This window comes from Lissotriton helveticus, chromosome 7 (assembly GCF_964261635.1).
Source record: "Lissotriton helveticus chromosome 7, aLisHel1.1, whole genome shotgun sequence".
NCBI classification, from domain to species: Eukaryota; Metazoa; Chordata; class Amphibia; order Caudata; family Salamandridae; genus Lissotriton; species Lissotriton helveticus.
The window spans coordinates 85,714,379-85,738,911 of NC_136068.1; the positions used below are offsets into that span (position 1 = coordinate 85,714,379).

General features: G+C 46.5%; 1 protein-coding gene across 1 annotated transcript in view; it reads left to right on the forward strand.

Annotated features, from left to right (window-relative positions):
- The window catches only part of SCNN1A (sodium channel epithelial 1 subunit alpha), a 125,508-nt gene that overhangs the window by 70,142 nt on the left and 30,833 nt on the right, over positions 1–24,533 (forward strand). The window contains exons 2-6 of the mRNA XM_078651577.1: positions 12,714–13,030; positions 14,403–14,673; positions 18,334–18,527; positions 18,809–18,918; positions 21,933–22,096. Coding sequence (XP_078507703.1) covers positions 12,723–13,030; positions 14,403–14,673; positions 18,334–18,527; positions 18,809–18,918; positions 21,933–22,096 — 1,047 coding nt within the window. The 5' untranslated portion in view covers positions 12,714–12,722. The remainder of the gene's footprint in view (positions 1–12,713; positions 13,031–14,402; positions 14,674–18,333; positions 18,528–18,808; positions 18,919–21,932; positions 22,097–24,533) is intronic.

The following is a 24,533-nucleotide window of genomic DNA, read 5'->3' on the forward strand; positions in this document are numbered from 1 at the left end:
GAGTAGTGAGTGCAGAGTGCAGAGTAGGTGAGTGCAGAGTAGGTGAGTGCAGAGTAGGTGAGTGCAGAGTAGGTGAGTGCAGTGTAGGTGAGTGCAGTGTAGGTGAGTGCAGTGTAGGTGAGTGCAGTGTAGGTGAGTGCAGTGTAGGTGAGTGCAGTGCAGGTGAGTGCAGTGTAGGTGAGTGCAGTGCAGGTGAGTGCAGTGCAGGTGAGTGCAGTGCAGGTGAGTGCAGTGCAGTGCAGGTGAGTGCAGTGCAGGTGAGTGCAGTGCAGTGCAGGTGTGTGCAGTGCAGGTGTGTGCAGTGCAGGTGAGTGCAGTGCAGTGCAGGTGAGTGCAGTGCAGGTGTGTGCAGTGCAGGTGTGTGCAGTGCAGGTGAGTGCAGTGCAGTGCAGGTGAGTGCAGTGCAGGTGTGTGCAGTGCAGGTGTGTGCAGTGCAGGTGAGTGCAGTGCAGTGCAGGTGAGTGCAGTGCAGGTGAGTGCAGTGCAGTGCAGGTGAGTGCAGTGCAGTGCAGGTGAGTGCAGTGCAGTGCAGGTGAGTGCAGTGCAGTGCAGGTGAGTGCAGTGCAGGTGAGTGCAGTGCAGGTGAGTGCAGTGCAGGTGAGTGCAGTGCAGTGCAGGTGAGTGCAGTGCAGGTGAGTGCAGTGCAGTGCAGGTGAGTGCAGTGCAGGTGAGTGCAGTGCAGTGCAGGTGAGTGCAGTGCAGGTGAGTGCAGTGCAGTGCAGGTGAGTGCAGTGCAGTGCAGGTGAGTGCAGTGCAGGTGAGTGCAGTGCAGTGCAGGTGAGTGCAGTGCAGGTGTGTGCAGTGCAGGTGAGTGCAGTGCAGGTGAGTGCAGTGCAGTGCAGGTGAGTGCAGTGCAGGTGAGTGCAGTGCAGTGCAGGTGAGTGCAGTGCAGGTGAGTGCAGTGCAGGTGAGTGCAGTGCAGTGCAGGTGAGTGCAGTGCAGGTGAGTGCAGTGCAGTGCAGGTGAGTGCAGTGCAGTGCAGGTGTGTGCAGTGCAGGTGTGTGCAGTGCAGGTGTGTGCAGTGCAGGTGAGTGCAGTGCAGTGCAGGTGAGTGCAGTGCAGGTGAGTGCAGTGCAGTGCAGGTGAGTGCAGTGCAGTGCAGGTGAGTGCAGTGCAGTGCAGGTGAGTGCAGTGCAGGTGAGTGCAGTGCAGGTGAGTGCAGTGCAGTGCAGGTGAGTGCAGTGCAGTGCAGGTGAGTGCAGTGCAGTGCAGGTGAGTGCAGTGCAGTGCAGGTGAGTGCAGTGCAGTGCAGGTGAGTGCAGTGCAGTGCAGGTGAGTGCAGTGCAGGTGAGTGCAGTGCAGTGCAGGTGAGTGCAGTGCAGCGCAGGTGAGTGCAGTGCAGCAGAGTGCAGTGCAGCAGAGTGCAGTGCAGCAGAGTGCAGTGCAGGTGAGTGCAGTGCAGCAGAGTGCAGTGCAGTGCAGCAGAGTGCAGTGCAGGTGAGTGCAGTGCAGCAGAGTGCAGTGCAGTGCAGCAGAGTGCAGTGCAGGTGTGTGCAGTGCAGGTGTGTGCAGTGCAGGTGTGTGCAGTGCAGGTGTGTGCAGTGCAGGTGTGTGCAGTGCAGGTGTGTGCAGTGCAGGTGAGTGCAGTGCAGGTGAGTGCAGTGCAGGTGAGTGTAGTGCAGGTGAGTGTAGTGCAGGTGAGTGTAGTGCAGGTGAGTGTAGTGCAGGTGAGTGTAGTGCAGGTGAGTGTAGTGCAGGTGAGTGCAGTGCAGGTGAGTGCAGTGCAGGTGAGTGCAGTGCAGTGCAGGTGAGTGCAGTGCAGGTGAGTGCAGTGCAGTGCAGGTGAGTGCAGTGCAGTGCAGGTGAGTGCAGTGCAGGTGAGTGCAGGTGAGTGCATAGTGGTGTGTATTGACAATGTAAATGACAATGCCATTTATTTATGATTTAAAGAAAAATAAATGTCATGAGCAATGCCAATAGCTCTATCTTTAATGATGCCGAGACCATTGCATTGTAAATGCTTGTTTTTTTAGGCGGTGAGATTTAGGGCCTGATTACGAGTTTTGTGATCCTGGAGTGGGCCGCCTTGCCAGCGAGCCACTCAATCAATGCCAAACAAGTAGTCAGATGTGGAGAAGTGTGGCTCACTGGTTAGAAGCGGCAGACCCTGAAGCAGAGATTGGCCCCGACCAGGGTTCAATTCCCGACGTGGCAGGGTCTTGGGTCAATGTCCGCGGACTCGATAATTCTCGCCTAAGTACCTACGCTAACCATGGGTCCCACTCTGCAAATCTGGGCAATAGCTTGCTTAATCTCCACAACGGCCCTATCTGCGCCGGGGATGCCTGGCTTCACCTTGGGGGTGCCCAGGAGGGACCATCTCACAGGGAAAGCCAGGACGGGTTCCCCAGTGGTATACAGCACCAGGACGCCCCGAGATGGGGTAACAGTGCGCTTTACAAGTATACATACATACATACATACATACAGACCACCTGCCAGGTTAGGAGTTTTCTCCTGGTCTGGTGGTGGTGGTTCTTTGGCATTCCCATGGTAGTGCCTATTAAAAAGGCACCACAACGGGAGCATCCAAGCCTGTTCCTGCACGGCATGGACTATAAAGTCCATGCCGTGCAGGAAATCTGTGCATGCTGACCTCTTGGTTCCCTCACCACCTGTCTTCTCATGGCAGGCTCACCGCCATAAAAAGGCTGGCAGAGAGGAAGCTTGTAATATTCTTGGTGGTGTCGCAACAGCACTGCCAGCATATTGCGGCCTCACACCCTTTCAACGGTGCCGGGGAATTGTGGTTCCCTACCAGTTGCAGCAGGCCTGCGGCGGTCTGACCGCCAAACTCAACATAGGGCGGTCGAACCGCTGGTGCGGCAGTAGGTGCCATGCCACCGGTCCTATGGACCTCCAAACTCGTAATCGGGCTCTAAGTGACTTGCCCAGAATCACAGGATGTTAAGCAGATGCAAAGATTTGAACCTGGGTCCCCAGTTCCGAAGACAGCTGCTCTGACTGCAGCACTACATTCTTGTTCCACCTCCCACCCACACCATATCCATTTTTTTTTCTTAAGACTGCTTGCATCAGGTTTGGAAACAGGCAGTGGCAAAGCCAATAGGTCTCACCTATCAAATATCGATTGCCTTTATCAATGTTTTTTAGCCATGTTGTACTGCAGCTCACCTGCTGTGCAGCATGGCTGAAAGTGTAGAACCAAAAACAGTAGGGCTATTTGGCTTTGTCAATGTTTTATTTGCCATGTTCTACTGCTACATGGCTGCTGGACAGCATGGATGAAAGTTTTCAAAAAATGCTATAAAGTGGGCAGCATTGACAGCGTCAAAGTACTTTTTTCTTTTTTTAATTTTTTTCTTACATTTAGCCGTGCTGCTCCCAAGTTGTGCTGCTGTACAACATGGCAAAAAAATCATTGACAAAGCCAATAAATCTTGCATGGGCAAGGAATATTGGATTTGCCAATTCTTGAGGTAACACGATGGAGAACATAATCATGCATCAATGTACTAGGGCACCATGGGGTTAGTTTAGGGTTTGGTGGACCAGAAGCCCTGCCATTAACCCGCGGTTCACCCACCTCCATGTATATGTAAGAAAATCCCACGTTTCTGATGCCTGTCCTCAGCAGGCTCTATCACCTCAAACCCTTGTCCCATCCACCACAGGTTCTCCTGCTCACAGTGATCGAAGTCCACCCAACTTAAGGCGAGGCTTCCGTCACTATTTCTTGCTGTGGGGGACCGCGACAGGAATGCACTTTCAGCAGAGATCTCTGCCAGCACGGGGTCAGAGGTGATCTAAATTGAGTGTGTGGTTCTCTGCTGCGGGGGTGGGACTGGGTGTGGGGCGAAATGAGACCTCTGTGGATGTGGCAAGCTACCCATCAACTTCTAAATGAGATTCTGATCAGCTTCCATAACAATAACTTATTGCGAAACTCATGACAAAATAAAACTACCATTAACAGCCAATATCAGACTTGTTGGCTTTGCTAATGCTTGTTAAAATGTTGAGCAAAACATACAAGATGATGGACGGAATGTTGCACAATGGCAAAACATTCACCTCCAGTCACAGATCTGGGTTTCAACCATTGTTATTTTGCTCACCAAGCCACCCCAGTTCAGACATGGCCATGTGCAAATCAGCCTTGACCCTGTGCCTCATGGGAACAGTCCAGACCGAACTGCCAAGCCATGTCTTCCCTGGATTGGAATCTAGTATCCTTGGACCAGTTTCTGGCTATCAGCCGTCTTCAGCCAGGATAGCTTGACTCCAGTGGCATAGTGACAAGGGACCCACGTCTGGGCATACCCTTCCCACATAGACAAGAGTCAAGCTATCCTGGCTGAAGACGGCTGATAGTCAGAAACCGGTCCTAGGATGCTTGATTCGGGTCCAGGGAAGACATGGCTTGGCAGTTCGGTCTGGACTGTTCCCATGAGGCACAGGGTCAAGACTGATTTGCATATGGCCATGTCTGAACCGGGTGGCATGGTGAGCAAAATAACAATGGATTAAACCCAGATCCTCCGTCCATCATCTTGCGTGTTTTGCTATTAAAATGTTGAAACATCAAGTGCATTTTTCTGGCAATTTAAAGGCCATATTATGTTGACTTTTTCAGAAGAAAAGAACTGCTACCAAAGTTCAACCGAACCTGGGGCATCTATTTTACTACTTGTGTATGTAAATATGCAAAGCTAAAACAAACACAATGCACTGCGAGAGGCCATGCGAAGGCTACTGCAGCCTACCTCCCTGGGAGCACTCACCTGCAGTGGCGTGGTGAGATTTTGTTTACCGTGGGCGGCCACCTAATCCTTCTCTCGAAACTCAAGGGTGCTAAGCGAATAAATAATGCAGCCAGAGTACAGCCAGACATTTAGTATGCTGGGCGGCATTCCACAGTGTTGTAATCCAAGGTGTGATGGTTGGAATTAGTTGGTCAGGGGCGGCCTTAGGCATGTGCAAGCTGTTCACCTGCACAGGGCCGCCAAACCCCAGGGGCCGCCACGCCAAATATATCTTTAATATAATAATTCTCTGAGGATGGATACATATTTGCGTGGCGGCCCCTGGCAGGGATTTGGCAGCCTCCGGCTCTGTTCCACTTCCAAACACCCTGACCCCCCCTCTTCGGGGCCCCGCCCGGACCCCCTCTTCTGGGGCCCCCTACCTACGCTCCCTGCCCAGGGCAGGCATGAGCCTAGAGCCGCGCCTCAGTTGGTACAAAGTCTGAGGGTCTAAGTGTGTGCCATTCCTCTTGGTAGCTGGGTGCATGGCCATTGTATCTTGCACGGTAAAGTTACCAGTTGACTCCATGTCTTTAAGACACTGTTTACCAGCCCTGGGCTTTCCTTTAACAAACCAATGCATTCTGGGAAGTGTAGTCCTAGCTCACATCAATACTGAGACTACTGGAATGGAGTTTTATTTTGGAGTGTATTGAAGAAGGAAGGGATGAAATGGAACTTGCTGTCCCTGGTGACATGTTATTACCCACTGTGTTGTACTGTAATTGTAAATGCATTTATATAGCGCTTACTCCCCCTGACGAGTAGTCAAAGCACTTTTTCAGCGAGTAGCATGCTACTCCGGAACCCAAAATGGATTAGTGGTGAATTAGTATAGGGAAATATGAAATTATTTTGAGTAATTAATCAATTCCACATATACTGGCTCTAATGTGAAGGTCCTTTCGGGGAATGCCCGACGACCCTTTCTAGCTTTCTTATCATGGCCACCGGGCCTGTTCTGCCTGGCACGAACGCCCTCTATCTCACTAGCCCTCACCTCTCCAACTTTCTAGGTGCAGCACGGGTTACAGAGAAGGCTTGTTCATTTTCCCCACTTTAAATTTCATTCCCTCAAAGGCAGATGGAGATATTTTGTCCCAACCGAGCGGAGGCTGCTGAAAACCAGTTTGGTGAAAGCATATTCTTGTACAGCGCCTAATGCAAATTCAGGCGCCTCTAAGCACTTGGGAGAATTTAGGGGGAGGATTCGGTGGCAGACTAATTCTCCTCCGATAGGTAAGCGTCTCCCTGCTCACCAATGGACAGTAGACCTGTTCACGAACGAGAGGTGGAATTGCTGTGTGCATGCCCATTCAGCAATTGGCCTCTCAGCTGCCACCACAAGCAAGAGTTCTACTATTTTAATGGCAGTGAAGTATGGGGAAAAGTAGCCCTTTTTGTAAAAAAACAGACAGAACGGCAGGACATTCATCTATAGGTATTTGAAGGCACATCAGGTGTGGGGGGGGGGGGGGCAGTTGTTTATTAAGGTGAACTAGCAGGTTATAGGAGCATTAAGAGGTGTCCAGTACAGGTCCACAAGGGGTGGATCTATGCCAGATTTTCACAGTATACCCATGAGATAAACGTGCATACGAATATAAATGGAACCCATTTGAATTCAATCTCAGGTACTTAATTGGTCACGTTTGTGCAAATCAACATTGATAAAGTAACCGTAAATTCGAGAAATACACACAACACGAGTGATAAACTTTCACGTTCGCATGTCCCAAAACCAACAGTTCTACAAATGTTGTAAATTGGGGCTGTCGCATGTCACAACAACCATAGTTTCTACGTCACGATAGAGGGGTTACAGAGCCTCTCTAGTATAGCAAGAACATCCTGTTCCTAAAGTTACCAGATCACCAGTAACCAGGGACAGCATCATTACCTTCTACAAGCCTTTGAAATGTAAAACTGTAGTCCAATTGTGGTGAGACATGGCCTCAATTCCCACAATGCACTGGGCTGGCAATGACTTGTTTTGTGAGTTTACCACATCACGATGCTCTGATCCCTACTGGATTTGTTATTTCACTCAGATTGTCGTGGGAGTTGCAGGGTTGTGTATTTCGCACACACAGTGGCTTGGTTATCAACAGTGCAACAGGTGCAGTGGCACCAGGGCCCAGAGCGGCCCAGTGAACCCTGTTTATTGTCCTGTTTCATGACCCAACCCGCAGTGAATGGGGGTGGCATTTCCATTGTTTGCAGTGGTGCCCATGCGTCTTATATGTATCTTTTTTTCCAGCCTTCTATAGCGCAAACCTGGCTCAAGGGAACTAAAGCGCTTTATATGAGCACCGGATTACAGTACACAAAGTCAAATTCATGTTTTTGTGTTCTGTCCATAAGACTGAAGACTGTGTCATGGACACATCGAACACTTTCATTTTATGGACCCACTGTGTGGTGTCTGGGTGGGGGGGCATTTACTCTACACCAGGGAACTATGCCCTGTATCTTAAAGCATTTTGTTGTCATCCAATGTTTACATCCACCCATGCATACATATCAACAAATATACATGTATCTTTAGCATGCATGTACACACAGGAACCACGCGTGTAGGCATCCATATAAAGGAATCTGCACCCACAAACACATGTAAAAATACAATCAGATTCATTCCCTGTTCCATGGTGATAAATGTTCACATTTACCGACCATGTTTATTTGAGCAGGGCCAATGGAATTATACGACAGGAGAAGGCCATATTATGCGGCCAGGCTGAGCAATTATGCGTCAAGAAAAGGCAAATGATGCGGTGTGAGGCGGGGCTTTTTTTTTTATAGTATTACTTCATTATTTTGTCCTTTTACACTTGTTTAATACTGTCTGGGTATTGGGTGCACCTCATTAGTACTAGCTTAATACTCAAATATAGCAATAAGCGACAGAAAGGTGACCAGTCAACCTTAGCAAAAGGCCTACCACTGCACAGTAACACACGTTGCTGCGGTTTTAGCAACTTTTCAGCCGTTTCAGCTAGAAACATTTCTTTTTTTTGAAAATCTGCAGATTATGCAGCAGTCGATGGATTATGCGGCAAATCTATTAGGCGAAAATCGCAGCAGCCGCACAATCGCATAATTCCAGTGGCCCTGGGTAGGAGCTGGTGTGTGGTGTGGAGGGTGAGGAGAAGGGGTTGGCAATGGTGGGGGAGAGAAGGGGAGGCTGTCACCATGTTGGTTGGGGGGGGGGGGGGAAACATTTCACAGTCCCGGTGTCATTGTTGAGGGTCGGCCAAGGGCTGCAAAGCAAACCTTTCTCCCACAGCAATACTACCGGCTGGAATTTGTGGCTGGTAATTCTGTCCTGGTGTTCCTGCACCTGATACAGCTGGGTGTAGGAAAACCGGTCCACTTGTTGTCAGATGGAGTGGAATTCCATACGCTAATTCCCTTCATCCCCACTCGCAATCAGGTCCATACAGGTACAGCTACATTTAAATATATTTTAGAAGCTAATCACGGACGATAACATTGTTAGAATTTTTTTTAAAATGTGGGCATTAATATAGTAAGACTGTATTTTTGAATTATATATGGTTAATTTTGTAATATGGATTGTGACAACATTCATTCCTTATAATAACTATGCCGAATTACAATCCGAGTTATTTTATACATTTAATTACGAAAATCTAAAATAACCCGCCCACTGACAAAAATAACAGTGAAAAAGTACACCAGTCTCATTTAACACTTCTAAAAGCTTTACCAATCCTGAATAGTTTTTTCTTCTATTTTTACTAATTATTACATGTCTGAGAATCTCTTGCTGTCAGCCAATCATGACGCTGCTCACAGTGTTGTGATTGGTCTGAGCGCAGTAGTTCGGTCCTTAGAGATGGTCTGGGAGCCTGGGCATGTTCTTCACCCAGGCTGTGCAACGCCAGCCCGGTGGGGAACATCCCAAGTGCGCATTACGGTTTGGCCGACACAAGACGGCCGACCAAACTGTCATGCGCACTTACATAGTGCCATTATTCCTCCCTCATCTCCTCTGACACAACCCAGCCCTGCCCCTAACCAGCTACGCAAGGACGGAAAAATAAAATAACAATGTGTCATTATCAATTTATTTTTCGTTTTTCACCTGCTCACAGAGCAGTGGGGCGACGCTCCTCCTCCGCCTTAGCAAAAGAGCCACCCCTGATTTTCTCAGTAAATAAAACCTTTTTGAAAAGCAATTACCATTTCTGCATACCCTTTTTTAGAGATGTTTACAGCTTTGACATCTATGGTGGTTTTTAGTTCAGTAAATGTTGATTACTGTTGTCCATTTGACAAGTTTTACCAGTTCTTCTAACGTTTTCTTTTTTCTATTATGTGTTTCTAAAAAGAAAAGGCTTTCGGTTCAAGATATTTGAACAAAAATAAAGCTGATCTAGGGTAATTGAGCATGTAAATTGATGTGGAACCAAAACACAATTAGTTTTATATTTTGAACTGTACTCTTCCATGCAACTGGGGGTCTACCTCACATTATCTTTATATTGAGTAATTCAAAGGCATTTTGTTAAATACAACGTTATTACATTGACTGAGCAATTGTTACATTTGAACACGTGGACTAAAGACATTTTAGGGACTGTGTTTATTAGGATACAGATGGCACAGCATTGGCAAAAAGCACTGGCAAAGTCAATATGTCAAAAAGGGTGAGACCTATTGGCTTTGCCAATGCTTGTTAGGGCTAGAATAGAGACAGCATTAGCTGCCTTTCCAGTCCAATGACTTCCCCAAAAAAAAAAAAAAATACAAATGCATGCATAACGTTTTTTTTTTGTTGCTGGTCCAGTTCGTCGATTTGTTAAGTGTCATTCACATTTGCTTCCAGCCACCAGACTCTATAGCATAGACTAATGGGTTAGCCCATTTTATACATTGGCTGCCTTGCGAAAGTGACAGCGTTTTGCCTGATCACGTGCGCGAGCACCTGCAAAGGAGTGCACTTAAGTCCCATGGCTGGTCCCTTGGGCTCCTTTTGAATTTTTTTGATATGTTTGCCATTTTTTTTCCATGCTACATATATGTGCTAAAAACTAATGAAAAAATCAATCTTGCCATGGCCACACCTATTGTCTTTGCTGATGACAGATAACAATGATCACAAAGTCAACACATCCGATTAACAATATAAAATCTGGGGGCGGAGCCAGACCGGCGACCAAGATGGTCGCCCGGGCTCCCGGCTCTGTCGACCTTCTTCCCCCGCCGCCTGATCCTGTCGGCTATCCTGCACTGCGATGGTGCTCCCGGACGTCGGAAGGGGTGCTGAGTTGTTGTGTCCGACTCCGAGGGTTTTTCGAGCCCTGAAGACGGAGATATGACCCTTCGTATTTTGTGGCCTGCACGAGATCTGAAGCCGGGACACCGCGTGATGCTGCTACCGCCCGCGAGTGCAACAACAACGGCCTTACATACCCGGAAGGTGCCGGTCCACCGCTATGGAGGTCGGCCCATCTCTGAGAGTGTACATCCAGCGCCTGATCTGCGGAGCCTGGTGAACGCGAACCACGCCACCCCTATATGCCGATTATGCTCCCCCCGTCTGCTGCCTGATGCAATAGCGACCTAGATGCCGTCCTTTGTTCCCACACGGAACCCTGGTTTGCCCGAGTGCAGCTGTTTTCATCCCGCACTCCGGGTGATCGTGGCCGGTTGAGGCACAATGCTGCTGCGGTACTTTTTGGTTTGGGGGGAGCTCATATGTGACCATCAGTGGGGAAGTGGAATCGGCTACCATATTGTGTGCAGCGTGGTGGACGCGGTAGTACTATGCTCCTCTCTATATCGAGGACTGGTGGCACTTGTGTTCGTTTGAGCGGCGCTCATGCTGGGAGCCCCTCTCGGGGGTGGCGCCTCCATGGGACATGCCTGACCATAGCGGTGGCAGTCTGCTCTGCAGATCTAAGGGTGGAGACCGGATCCCCCTGGGTACTGGAAGGACGAAATCTGGAATGGATCGATACAGAGACGCCCCGGTGTATGTGGACTGGAAAGGGAGCCCGAAGCTGGTACTATCCTTCTGAGACTTTGTTGGTGTGGCCCCTTCTACAGTTTTCCATGTAGACTTTGCGGTGGGGTGTGGAGATGACTATCGATGGCTGAGAGGGAGGGCTTGTACTTGGAGGACTCCCTGGTTTGTTCCAAGTGGATTGTCACGGAGATACCTGGTTCCATGGGTGCATGGTTTCTTTGGAGACACCACCAGATGTGTGTTTATCGCTTCCCTTTCACGCTCCTTTTTTGATGGCGGGCTTCCTCATGAGACCCAGACACTGCGTAATGACTATCCTTTTTGCACTCAACTTTATTTTCAGGATCGTGAACGACCAAGTGGCGGTGGATGGCTTTCGAGTGTGTCGTATACTGGTGCATTGCTAGATCTCCAGCTTCCTCCGGACTGGCCTGTCTGTTCACTCCGGTACTTTGATTGCCCGACCTTGCACCACTTGGACTGGGATTGGTTTATGATTAGGGCTGGGTGGATCTACGTGAATAATGGTACTCTGATTTCTGAGGGCGATGCACAGGGGGACTTTCATCTTGGCGGTGTGACTTGATGATCTGAGCGGCGAATGCTATCCTGTTTATGTCGTTATCTTGAGGCTTTGTTAATAACTCTGGTGTAATTGAAATGCTACATGGCGGTGGGGGGGGGGGGGGCCAGGGGCCCGTACTGGGGACCCTCCAATGTTTTCTTCCTTTCCCTATCGTGGGGGGTTTTCGTTAACTTTTCTTCTTTCCCTTTTTCTTCTTTCCCTCTTTCTTCTGTTTTTGTGTAGATTATTGTCTTTCCTCTCCATTTTTCTTCCTTCTATATTTCGGGTTTTGACACTGGGCGATAGGCACGCTGCTAGGGGGGTGGGCCGTAGCCGTATGCAGGGGTGCAGGGTGGGGGGTTGGGGGAGGGGTATTATTGTTTTTGTTCCCTTTCTGTTACTATGGCCCTTTATTTGTGTTGTATTTGTTTTTCTATAACTTTCTTCTTTTTCCTTCTTTTCTTGGGATCCAAGTTGAGGTAACTCTCCGTGTGATTTGCTAGTTCAGAAAATAAGGGTTGATGTTTTTACTGTTTATTATTTATCCTGATTATATACACCAGTGCTAATATCTCACCTACAGTAGTCCTGACTGTGAATATCCTGTCCTATGAACAGCCCTTGACTTGTTGTGGCTTAATTGTACGGCATCGGATCCTGCTCTACCTTTAATCTTAAAAGAAACCTTCTTTAATCCTGTTATCAATGTGGTGCGAATATTCTCCTGGTTACAACGGAGTGTTTGGAAGGCGGATTTCTGCATTTTTATGGCTTAATTGATTTGAGTTGATCGCCTCTGTCCTGGTGGCCGACCGTGCTGGTTTGTAGACCCGTGACTGTAACTGACTTAAGTAACAATAAAGGTTTAAAAAAAAAAATATATATATATAATCCGCAAAAAAGTGCAGTATGGTAAAGTGCAGCTTGACTACGTTCAAAAGAGCAAAACAAGTATTTACATTAATGGCTGATTCTATCAAACATATTACTGGGATAATTACAAAGAAAAAAGAGTTCCTCAGTGGTTACCCGTGTAATGTTTGCTACAGCAGGGTATGATAATAACCATCTGTCTCTCACACTGTGTGGCCTGGGCTCCTAGAACAAGTGAATTGAATGATAGAAGCAGAGGCTTTCCTGTGCCACAGTGGGCATCCATGGGGTGTTGTCCTTCTACTGCTGTCCTTGAGATGCAATGAGCAGGCGATGGAATGGGCTGCGTAGTCGGGGGTTCCTCCCTCCTTAAGGAGGGGGGTCTCCTCTTTCCATTTTGACTCATCTGTAGGTCTACAGGTGGGCTCCACCATATTGTGTCTTTGCTGTATCATCGACAGACTATCTTCCTCCTCTGACCATGATCATGTCCGCTCTTCTCCCCCTGCAGTGAGCCAAGATGTCGGAAGAGAAGAAGCAAGGGAAGGAGGGCTTGATCGAGTTCTACTCGTCCTACCGCGAGCTCTTCGATTTCTTCTGTAACAACACGACCATTCATGGCACCATCCGCTTGGCCTGCTCACCCAACAATCGCATGAAAACTGCTTTCTGGGTGGTGCTCTTCATCGCCACCTTCGGCCTCCTCTACTGGCAGTTTGGACTTCTCTTTGGGCAATATTTCAGCTACCCAGTCAGCATCAACATAAACGTCAACTCGGACAAGCTACTCTTCCCTGCCATCACTGTGTGCACGCTAAATCCATACAGGTGGGTGGTCTATACGAATGAACGAACAGTGTAGAAGAGTTCATGTAAACCATGTCAACGTGTACAGCCTGAAGGTTAACTGGGACATGCTCATGACCTAAAAGGTCTTTGTGTGTCTAGATCATAGGTACCCACAAAAATGTTCCCTGGCGACCAACATTTTTTGTCTGTGATGTGACCGAGGGGCGCATTGATCCCAGCAAGGTGGGGTTGGGCGGGGTGGCTGGAGCGGGATTGACAGTAAGGTGGGTGTAGGGGAAGGGTAGCATATACATATAGTGGCTGAATCGCACAATGTGTCACCAGAAAACCTGGGATTAATCCCACCATACCAAATTATGTGATCCTAGGCAATTGTTTTATTTCACTTTCCCTCCTTTTTCTTCACATTACCCATATATAAAAGGGCCTTAAAATACTTGATTTCAGGATGCACTCTGTACACAGCCTTCTTCTGTGCTTGATTTAATAAACTATAATATTGTTCATGTATGATAGGAACCCAGGCCACCCAAAGAATGCATATAACAACTCACTTGCCTCTTTAGTTCACTCTTGGCATTGTTGTCACAGGAGGGTGAAACAATTAATGTTTCTAAATTGATATTTGAAAACTATCACTTTTAAATTAATTCTTCTCAATGCACTGATATAATCTGATGTCATAAGGTGAAAAGGTCTTGCATGTTAATTAAATAAAGTTTTTGAATTTTGAAGAGTCTTTATCATATTGTCACACTTTTGCTGCAAGAGGTCTTTAAAGTTGTTCCTAAAGTTAAGCGGTGCAGGGCACCCTAGTTACGTCCATTCTTTAACTCCACTTAACCATTAACCCATTGGCTGCTTCGAACGTTCTGCTCCAGTGCTGAACGCTCGAAAAATGGGTGGGGCAGCGTCGGCCAACGGACGTGCGCAGCACTACCGAGGTAGTGCTCGCGACGACCGTTGGCCGACGGCAGCAGCCAACGGGTTAAAAACATCCTTTATCGTTGAGGCCGAGTAGAATTAACAGCAGCCCTATTCTGCTATTGATCAGGGTGCCATGTGTGAAGGTCAGGCCGGCCATATGTGGCTCCCGGGCTGAGTATCCATGGTCCTATATAGCCAAGAACAACATTACTTATGAGAAATCACATTATCAGTACCTGAGCATCGACAAGCTCGAGGTGAACTTGGAGAAGCTCACTGTCCAAGAACAAGCTCAAATCCCAGGTTGTCGTTCATTGCCACACCCCATTCTCTATAGGAAAAACCTAACATCCCACAGTTCACTAGCCCAGCACCCTAACATCTGTGGGCAGGAGGTCCACAGAAATGCACCTGGGCATATTGAGTCTGGCGAAAGTAACCTCTGTTGCTCTTGTACTTTTAGGTACACTGCAGTGCAAGAAGACCTGGAGGCACTGGACAAACTAACAGAGCAGACACTGTATGACCTTTACCACTACAACAGTTCAGACATGAACCTGCCAAACGTGGCCACCAGGAGACGACGCGACACTTCGATGCTCAACGCTTTCCCGCTAGAGAGACTGAGCCACGAAGAGACAGCAGGAAGTCGTGTTAAGAGAAGCAGAAGGACATCAGTCAATGAAGATGAACTGGCCATGAAACGTAAAGATTGGAACATCGGGTTCAAATTGGTGAGGGATAGGGAAAATATGAGAAAAGGTGGGGTAGAAAGTGAGTCCTGGGGCAGCCATGGGAAAGTTGAGTTATACAGAGATTATAAGATATAAGATTTTTGTTGCTAAGGGAGGATGATATGAAATGCCAACAGGTGTTGGCGTGTAGATGGGTCCTGCAAGCGATGATTGGATTTCATCCTGGTATAAAGAAGTGCAGACTGAATTGGAAGTGCCCAACTTTACTCTCTATGAACTAATAAGGACTGGTTTTCTACTTGGCAGACACATTCTTGTTTCTAGCATGGCTGGCTTGTACTGCATCCAACAGGGTTGTTTTGTATTTTAGGACTCCTATGTTCTCCTCCATCTCTACATTTCCGTATGTTGTAGATCATCACCCCTGGGCATTGTGCATGCTTGTCCATAGATATATTTCTCTGCAGAAGGACAGCATTCTAAAATGCACAGAAAGTTTACAATTATAAAAATAACCAATTTTTTTTTACAAAGTTATGGACAGGTGAATATTTGATGGAAATAAGTTTTTGGATGAAATACATTGAGATTAATTGGAAAAAACAGCAATGGGACACTATTTGAACACTATTTTATATTTTTTGATGGAAAGTCAGTCTTCAAACCTGATCTCTTCGGGTAGGAAAAGAGACACCCTATACTTCATTCATGGAAATGACAGAACTGAGAGTTGGCTACGAAGAAGGTGAGGGTAGCAAAGACCTGTTTTTTTTCTCATCTGATCTATTGGTGAGGCAAATTTACTTCCTCAAACCAGATTCCATTGGTCAACAGGGATATACAGAGAAGTGGGCAAGACATCTGTTGTAAGTCGATACAGTACTATCAAACCTAAAAAAGCCCCCATAAAATTAGGTAGAAAAAAAGGATAATTTTAGCCCTGTTTTTCACAGCAAAATGTCCTTTCAGTTTGTATAGCTGGAGGCCTCCAGTCTCTTTCTTCGAGATGGACCACCATTAAGTTTGCTCCTGCGAGTAGTCTCCGAACTCTTTGCTTCACCGTGGACTCTAGTTTAACTGATGAATTCGCCTTTCCCTGCTGCAATGCACTCCTAGCGGATTGTTTTCACCATTGTTTTTTTTGGGAGTACTCTGAATGGAGAAGGAGGATGGCCTTTTCTCTTTTTTTTTTTTTTTTTTTTTTTTTTTTTTTTTTTACAGGTTTGTTAATTGAGTATTTTAGCAAACATATAACATAGAACAGGTGCTAGCAAGCATTTACAATACTTTCACATAGTACTTATGGTGATCGAAAGGCCCACCTGCCCGGAGACAACTTTAAACACGATGGTGTGGGATAGACAAGCGGATGAGGTGGGTGGGGAATAGGCTTGTGTGGCGATAAGAGACCGGTCTCCATCATCAGGAGGAGGAGGGCACATTAGCATGATGAGGGAGTGGGCACTCATGATATGCAGTAAGCATTACATTTAATGTAAAAAAATAAATAAGTGCGAGGGATCTCATCTGGAGGCGACTGCAGCTTGCACCACACATTGCTCCTGCTGTGCTGTCAGTAATAGAGTAATAGTAACAGCACAACTACTAACCATCACACCCCTACAAGTTGTGACAATTCGGGCTATTTCAGGCCCCAATCAAACTATAAGAATGACTTGGGCGGCAGGTAATAATAATTTTTAATGTACATTGAATTAATAATGAACTGTTGTTGTGGTCATCCCTAAATTAGCTAGACAGCGCCACCTTGCAGCAGACCAGCACAAGCGCCGGTGTTGACAATTAAGTGCCCGTGCAGAGCACCGGAAACCACCGGCTCAAATTAAGCACTGGTGGTAAGATTCTGAGGATGTCTGCAGGGACTGATCGATCAATTTAGGATGGGCTTTTGTCTCTTGATTTGCAGTTGGCTTGGTGCCCATGTTCCCAGGGATTCGTCTCCTGCCCCTACTCCATGCTATTGGGTGACGTCAATTTGTCCTCAAGCCTGCCTTGTGGTAGGTCTTAACCGCAAACAATATGAAGCAATACATTGAATAAAGAAAGGTTCCTAGAGATGATTGTAAAGTAAGCCCCTTTCCTGGGAGATCCAGTGTTGTATGTGATTTCATTAAAAATTATTCCAAGGAATACCATTACGGAGAAACAATTTCATCTAAATGGTTCAATGAAAATCTTCTGGATAAACCGCATTTACGATTTTATAGAAACCAATTAATAATTCTTTTTTTAGAAAATGTCTTCTGCATACTTATTTTTTAAGGTTTATATGAAATGATAGATGATCTTACTTTCAGAAACATTTTTGTTGAAGGTATTTATTTCAATCTTTTACATCCGGGGACATTATTTTAGATTTATATCTATTAAATTGTCAAACAATTACTTTGGATGCTTTTAATTCACTGACCCATCACGACCCCCAAACACCATCCATCTCTGCCCCCTAAAAATGCCTCGCAATGCACAAACTCCACCAATCCCTCACCTCTAAACTCGAGGGATCCCTGGACCCTAAGAGCTGGTTCTAACCCTAAATTCCTCCCATCTCTGGACCCTAAAAACCCCTCACCACACCTAAACTCCACCGTCTGTGACTCATAAACTGCACCCATACCTTAAGTCTCAAAGCCATTTCTACTCCTAAACTCTAACTATTTCCTAACTTAAAACTCCCTCACTACCCCTAAACTCCACCCATCCCTTCACCACCTCTAAACATACCTCATCTGTGAACCCTAAAATGCCCTCCCCACCCTAAACTTCACCCGTGCCTTGTCCCCAAAACACTCACTACCCTTAAATTCGACCCATTCCCAAATCCCCCTCTTCACCCCTAAACATCACCCATCATTGAACCCAAAAAACCCACACCACCCCTAATCTTCACCCAAGTGTATGATTTTAAATGTTTCCTTAAAATTATATTTCCTTTAATTTTTAATTTATTTGTATTTCCTTAAAATTGTCTTTCCTTAATATTGTTTTCCTCCAATGTGGTTTCTCAGTTATTGTTTTTCCATTAGCCTCATCGACGCTCATGACGAGCTCAGCTCATCATGAGCTACAGTGCTTGTGTGCTCGTTGGAACGCTCGCACGCTGGGCTAATTCCCCTGCTGTGCGAGCGTTCTACAGGAACGGGTGTGGTCATGACGAGCTCAGCTCTTCATGAGCACACGACCACCGTGGCATATGACGAGCTGAGCTCGTCATGAGCACTGGGGCGTTGTACGCGCCCCCCTCCCCCAGTACAGCGGGGGAATCCGCCCCGCATGCAAGGGGTTAATTTACATGCATCAGGCCCCGCAGACTGCTTGCATCAGACACAGCTAGTTGAACATTGTCAGACAATGAATATGCTCAAATATAATAAACATCTGTTCAAGAAAATGTTTTCTGACTGGTTCTGCAAGCAAGAGAAAATATTCCACTCTCAATGTCTTGGCTTGATAATACCACCCCCCAGTAGAAGTATCACAGAGATATCCATTTGGTCAAAAATGGGTGGCGATAACTTGGGGCTCCCAGGAAATATTATTGTGCTATCTAGAATATGATAAAACAAGAAAACTAGAAGTACAGGATTGGCTTGTTGGTCATTTTGGTCTTACCTCTTCTCTTGCTGGTTTTTGGCTTACTGTTATTTGCAGTGCTAACTTTTTTTAATACTCTTCCAGTGTAATGACAGCGGGGAGGATTGTTTCTACCAGAAATACTCTTCCGGGGTGGATGCCATCCGTGAGTGGTATCGCTTCCACTACATCAACATCTTGGCTAGGGTCCCTTCGTTTTCTGGAACCCCACTGAATGAGGAGCAGTTTGAGAGTTTCATCTTCGCCTGTAGATTCAACGATAACCCCTGCTCGGAAGGGTGAGTGGAGCACAAAATGAAAAAGGGAGCGGGGGTGATAAGGACAGGGCAAAAGTTGGAGAGCTCGGGAGAGGGGTGGAGAGAGTACAGCAGATGGATTTAGGTGAGGCCATGGGTGAGAAGACCAGGGTATTTTGGAACAAGATGGCTGAGTAGGGTAGGCATGCAAGAACATAGGAGAGTTAGTGACGAGAGGCTGTGTATTTTATGTCTTCATTCTTGATATCTTGCAACTTCACGCCAAACTGAACACTAGCAAACAACTTGCCTCTTTCTTGCAGGAATTACACATCCTTTCACCATCCCCTCTACGGGAACTGTTACACGTTCAATGAAAACCGCACTACTGGGGCTGATTCCTGGGCATCATCCATGCCGGGGATCAAAAACGGTAAGTGTGTCAGATGTATCAGAAATTGGAGAACATTTAGGGGAAGTAATGACTTTAACATGCAATGTCTTATGGTTATTATCTGGAGCTGCCTTAGATGTTACAGTATTTTCCTTACACCGTTGCCTCTTGTCCTGGGAATAAAACAACTATGTGTGTTAAGATCATGGGTGGCATTGCCGCTTAGGCAGAGGCGCGTTGCCCCACTGCTTTTCAGCACTGCAAAAAAGGAACAAATAAAATGATAATAAGCGATGTTATTATCAATTTTATATTTCTGTGCTGAGGCAGTTTTGCGGGGCGGGACTGGGCTGGGCAGAGCCGGGGGGAGCAATGGTGGCACTCTCTAAGTGCGCATGACTGTTTGGCCGACCGTCTTGGGCACTTTCGCATGTTCTCCACTGGCTGTATTGTACAGCCTAGGTGGAGAACATGCCCAGGCTCCCAGTCCCTGCCTGAGTGCCGAACCACGGCGCTCAGACCAATTGCCATGGCAGCATTGTGATTGGCTTGGGGGAGCCTGGGTGCTTCCTGTTCACACAGAAGGAAGGATAGAGAATAGGCCTCTTACTAGATCTGAGCGAGGCATTTGACACAGTCTCCCATCCCCTGCTGCTTTCTCGTATTAGCGAGGTTGGCATTGAGGGTCTGGCTCACGAGTGGATGCGTGCATTCTTGGCGAATAGGCAATTCCAAGTATACTGTCCACCTTTTAAATCCGAGGTGCGTTTGCTCAGACATGGGGTGCCTCAGGGCTCAATTCTGAGCCCAACTTAGTTTAATCTTTATATGGCGCCCCTGGCCAAGCTGGTTGCGGCGTACGGGGTTGAGATAGTGTCATATGCTGATGACACTCAACTGGTAGTGACACTATCTCAGCCTCCGGAAGAGGCCTCAGCCAACTTTACTGCCTGTCTGAGCGGACTAGCGGGATGGATGAACACAAACTGTTTACGCCTCAACGCCAATAAAACTGAACTTTTGGTGTTGGGGAAATCTCCATCCATATGGTCGTCGGCATGGTGGCCTAAAGAACTTGGCACCGTCCCTAAACCATTTGAGCAGGTTAAGAACTTAGGGGTTAAACTGGGCGAGACTCTATCCTTTGAACATCACACCAGAGGGATAGCAGGGAAATGCTATGGGATCCTTAAGACCTTACGCAAGACCCTGGACTCGCTCCCTGCTAATAGCAGGAAAAAGTTAATTCATACTCTGGTGACGCCCCACCTCGACTACAGTAACGTTCTATACTTAGGCCTGAGTAGGAAAGGCCTTCATAGGCTTCAATGTGTTCAAAACGCAGCAGCTAGATTGGCTCTTAACCTATCTAGAAGATCCTCAGGGAAACAAGCCTTAGTGCGCCTCCACTGGCTCCCCATACGGGAGTGCATCATATTTAAAAGCATGTGTATGACCCATCGCATTGCTTATGAGAGAGGCCCCGTCTATCTGCAAAAATTACTTACTAAGTACTACCCTAATCGTTACTTACGATCTCAGGGCCGTATGCTCTTTCAGGTGCCCAGAATCCAGCGGGCAAGGATGGATGGCCGGTCATTCAAATATTTGGCCAGTAAACAGTGGAATGACCTCCCCATTGAGCTCCGGATGGAGCCATCTGAAGGAAACTTTAGGCGTAAATTGAAAACCTACCTTTTTCCGAAACTCTGAGATCTTTTCGCCCTTTCCTTCAGCGGCCTTTTCTCTTGGGTTCTGTTCTAGTAATTAGTTTTAAAGCGCGGGGACACACTGTTGCCTAGTGTAACCAGGCGCTCTACAAAAGGTGTTATTATTATTAGGAGTTGTGCAGCAGGTAAGGGATTTATTTTCAACCCTTCACCCCTATTCTCCCCTCCCCCCTCCCCAACCCCCCCGGCCTCACGACTGCCGCCCAAGAGCAGCTGCCACTGGTTAAAATTACTATACAGTCGTATAAAGTTATTACTGTCTTTCATCAGAAGATAATGATACCGCACTACTCAATGGTTACTCAGTCAGTCTTACTTGCTTGTTCTTTCATCCAGATACGTTCTATTGCATTTGGCTGCTATACACTTATTCGTCTATTGATTACATTCTCTATTAAAGGTCAAGATGACTCGTGTGTCTGGGAATTTCCAAATTCTTACTATCTGAATGACTCGGGAGAGGCAGTGCAGGGCTGCTCTATTTGACCACAATTCATTTTTCTGAATGCAGAAATCTGGACCCTTTCCCCCTTTTATTGAATGCAACCCACATCTTTTAAGTGATCCAGGCAGTGGAATCGAGAAAAATTGAGGGAAAGCATACATAAAAAGAGAGAGTGTGGAGGCCTATCGGAGGCCTCCCAGAGGGGACCCTCTACCTGTTGCCTCCCCAGGAAATAACAAAGCCTGAGTTCATGGGCAACCTAACCATGGCCAGTAACATGACTAGCTTTTGCAGAAAATGGGCGAACTAAGAACTAGAGAAAGGACTACTAACTTTTAAGCCTTTTTTCATGTGGTGGAACTTTATACTGAGCATGGCTTGTGAAGTACTTCTACTGCACCAGACCAAAAATACCCAAAGCTGGTCAGTCTGCCACCAATGTCTGGGGTTGTTTTCACAGTTAAACGAAGGAGGAAACTCTTGTTCAGGGTATTTCCTTATGACCGAATGAATTCCGGAGGCACAAATCTATTTACGGTTACAATCGCCTCTTCAGGCACTGCACCCAAACTCCTTTCCATTAACACCTTAGTTGCTTCGAACGTTCCGCGCCAGTGCGGAACGTTCGAAGAAACGGGCGGGGCTGCGATGGCCAAAGGTCGTTCGCAGCACCAGCCAGGTAGTGCTCCCATCAGCCAACGGCCGACAGGAGCACGGAACGGGTTAAACATCAAAATCCAGCTCTGCTTCTTCTGCTCCAGTTCTGAGGTCCTACTCTGCAACTCTACAACACACGCTTGATAGTGTCAAGGTATTCCCAGCTTATCATGCGTTCCATGATACATTTCAACTTACCTCCATCTTATCTGTTCACCCAGGTCTGTCGCTGGTACTTAAGACGGAGCAGAAGGATTACCTCCCCCTACTATCCACCACGGCTGGTGCCCGAGTAACTGTACACGCGCGGGACGAGCCATCGTTTCCGGACGATGGGGGTTTCAACATCCAGCCCGGGGTAGAGACCTCCATCACCATGTCTAAGGTAAGACCGCAAGGAAGCGTAAGCAGTTGTGAACCGGACACCATGTGTTTATGGAAGTTCAAATGTGAAGCTGACAGACTCACCTTTTTTTATCTTGACACAATGGCTAAGGGCCTGATTTAAATATCGGCTGACGGTTACTCTGTCACAATGGGGGACATGCAAACTGGAATGGCATGGAGAGCAATATAAAACATGGATTTGTTCTGGGGTGAATGTTTGACATTCTTCAAGATTCTGTCGATCAACTGTTCTTTTTGCATTTGTCACCCTGAGTGGGACGGGTGTGCCCAGACGTGGGTCCCGTTCTCTCTATGCCACTGGAGTAGCTAGCCTGGCTGATTAAGGGTAATATCCCGAAATCTGTCCTAGGATGCTTGTTTCTGGTCCAGGGAGGACATAGCCTGGCAGTTCGGGCTGGAGTGTTCCCATCGGGAACAGGGAAAAGACTGATTTGCATATGGCTGGGATTAAACTGGAATCGCATGGGGAGCAGAAAAACGATGGATTAAGCCCAGATCTCTGCACTGGGGTGAATGTTTGAGATTCTTCAACTTTCTGTCCATCAATTGTTCTTTGTGCATACGATCATGGTGAAGGCATGGAGTATTTGTGCACACGCTGGGAAACTTCCTTGAATCAAGCCTACTCCTTTCCAGCTTATTTACTTGCATGCCTCCATCTAGCATTCTGGGTTTATGAGCCATAAATCGAATCTAACAATAAATAATCATACTTTGCCAATTGGGTGCCATTTTCAATCTTTACTCACCAGTCTCCTGAATACACAGGGGGGATACACAGTCCATCTCTCTGGCTGCAGGGAGGACATGTTCACATTTACCAATACACCATACAAGTCCAGATTAACAAATCAGGTTATCATCTACAGACACTTGGAGGACTGACACTTGAAAGCACAAGAAAAGAGGGTGTAGTCATTTCAGCCACATGCTGTCCCCATCATGCATCTTTCATCCACTTGCATCTCAGCCAGGGCTGTCAGTCCTACACTGTCCATACCCCACAGACCTATCTCCAATTTATCTGTGCACGCCACTTTAATGTACAGTAAAGGTGCTGTTCCCTCGCTCTCTATTTCTCTCTCTTGCTCTATCTGCCTACATCTCTACTCCCTTTCACTCTCTCTCTCCCACTCTGTCTCTCCCACTCTGTCTCTCTTTCTCATCTCTGTGTCTCTCAAGTGTATCTGTAGAGAAGGGTCCCTACATATAGTCACTGTAAGGAATGAAAATGGGAGAGGAGTCTTCCTTTGTAGAGTAATTCAGTTTAATGGAACAAAAAACAAGATCCTAACCGTTTCTCCCATACTTTTCCTTGTCTAGAGGGTCTTAGATTCTTTACATCACCATTCTGTGGATATGTGTGGGAAACAATTAAAATATATCTCTGCGCCCTTGGAAAAATACCTAAATAGAACCAACAAAATAATCCTTGCAGATCAGTCATACATTATTTATATTCCTAAAATCATTTAGGATTATTCTTTAACTTCTTGACTGTTCCACTTTCCATCTCTTCAATACGTGTCACTCTAGGACTTCCTTCCACAGTCCACTTAATCTTACAGTCCACTTTAGCTACCTATCTCAAGTCCACCGTGTGCCATCCTCGTACCAATGTTCCTAACACTCTTGCACCTCAGATTGTCTTTTTGTACCTATTAGGATTTGTATGCATATGTATGCGTATGTATGTATGTGATATTTGTATAGTATGAAACTATCTGAAAAGGCAGGAGAACGCTGCATACCGACAAAGGGGTAGCATACATCCGGCGAGTGATAGGAGAGGTAGCTGGTTATTGGATTGTTACTGCATTGTGGTGTAGAGTTCTTCAACAATTCCTAAACTGTAGCAGCACAAGTCCGGTCCTACGGACAGCGGGATGTTTTTTCAAGACCCTGGATCCATGGATAGAAAAGGCCTGCTGACTTGTTTCTTCTCTTCTACACTTCTTAGTCTTCAGTCTGATGGTGTCCTGGCTGTGGGTGTGCTCTTTAAAGCAAACAGGCTGCAGCTTGTTCAATTGTTGCCCATCTTCCGGTTGGTTCATTCTTACTATGCCAACATCTTCACACAGTCTACCCTGTTGCACAATGCCAGTTTATTGCCTTCTCCCATCATTCTATTCATCTTCTGCACAAACTCATTGCTCATGAGATTTAATGTAGTGTTTAAATGAATGGTACCAAATGTGTTCATAAAGTATTTCAATACATACTTACAAATATAAAAAATATATATATGTGTGTGTGTGTGTGTGTGTGTGTGTGTATATATATATATATATATATATATATATATATATATATATACCCATGTCAAAATGCCAATAAGCACTATATATTTGTGTGTGTGTGTGTATATATATATATATATATATATATATATATGTGTGTTTAATATACACACA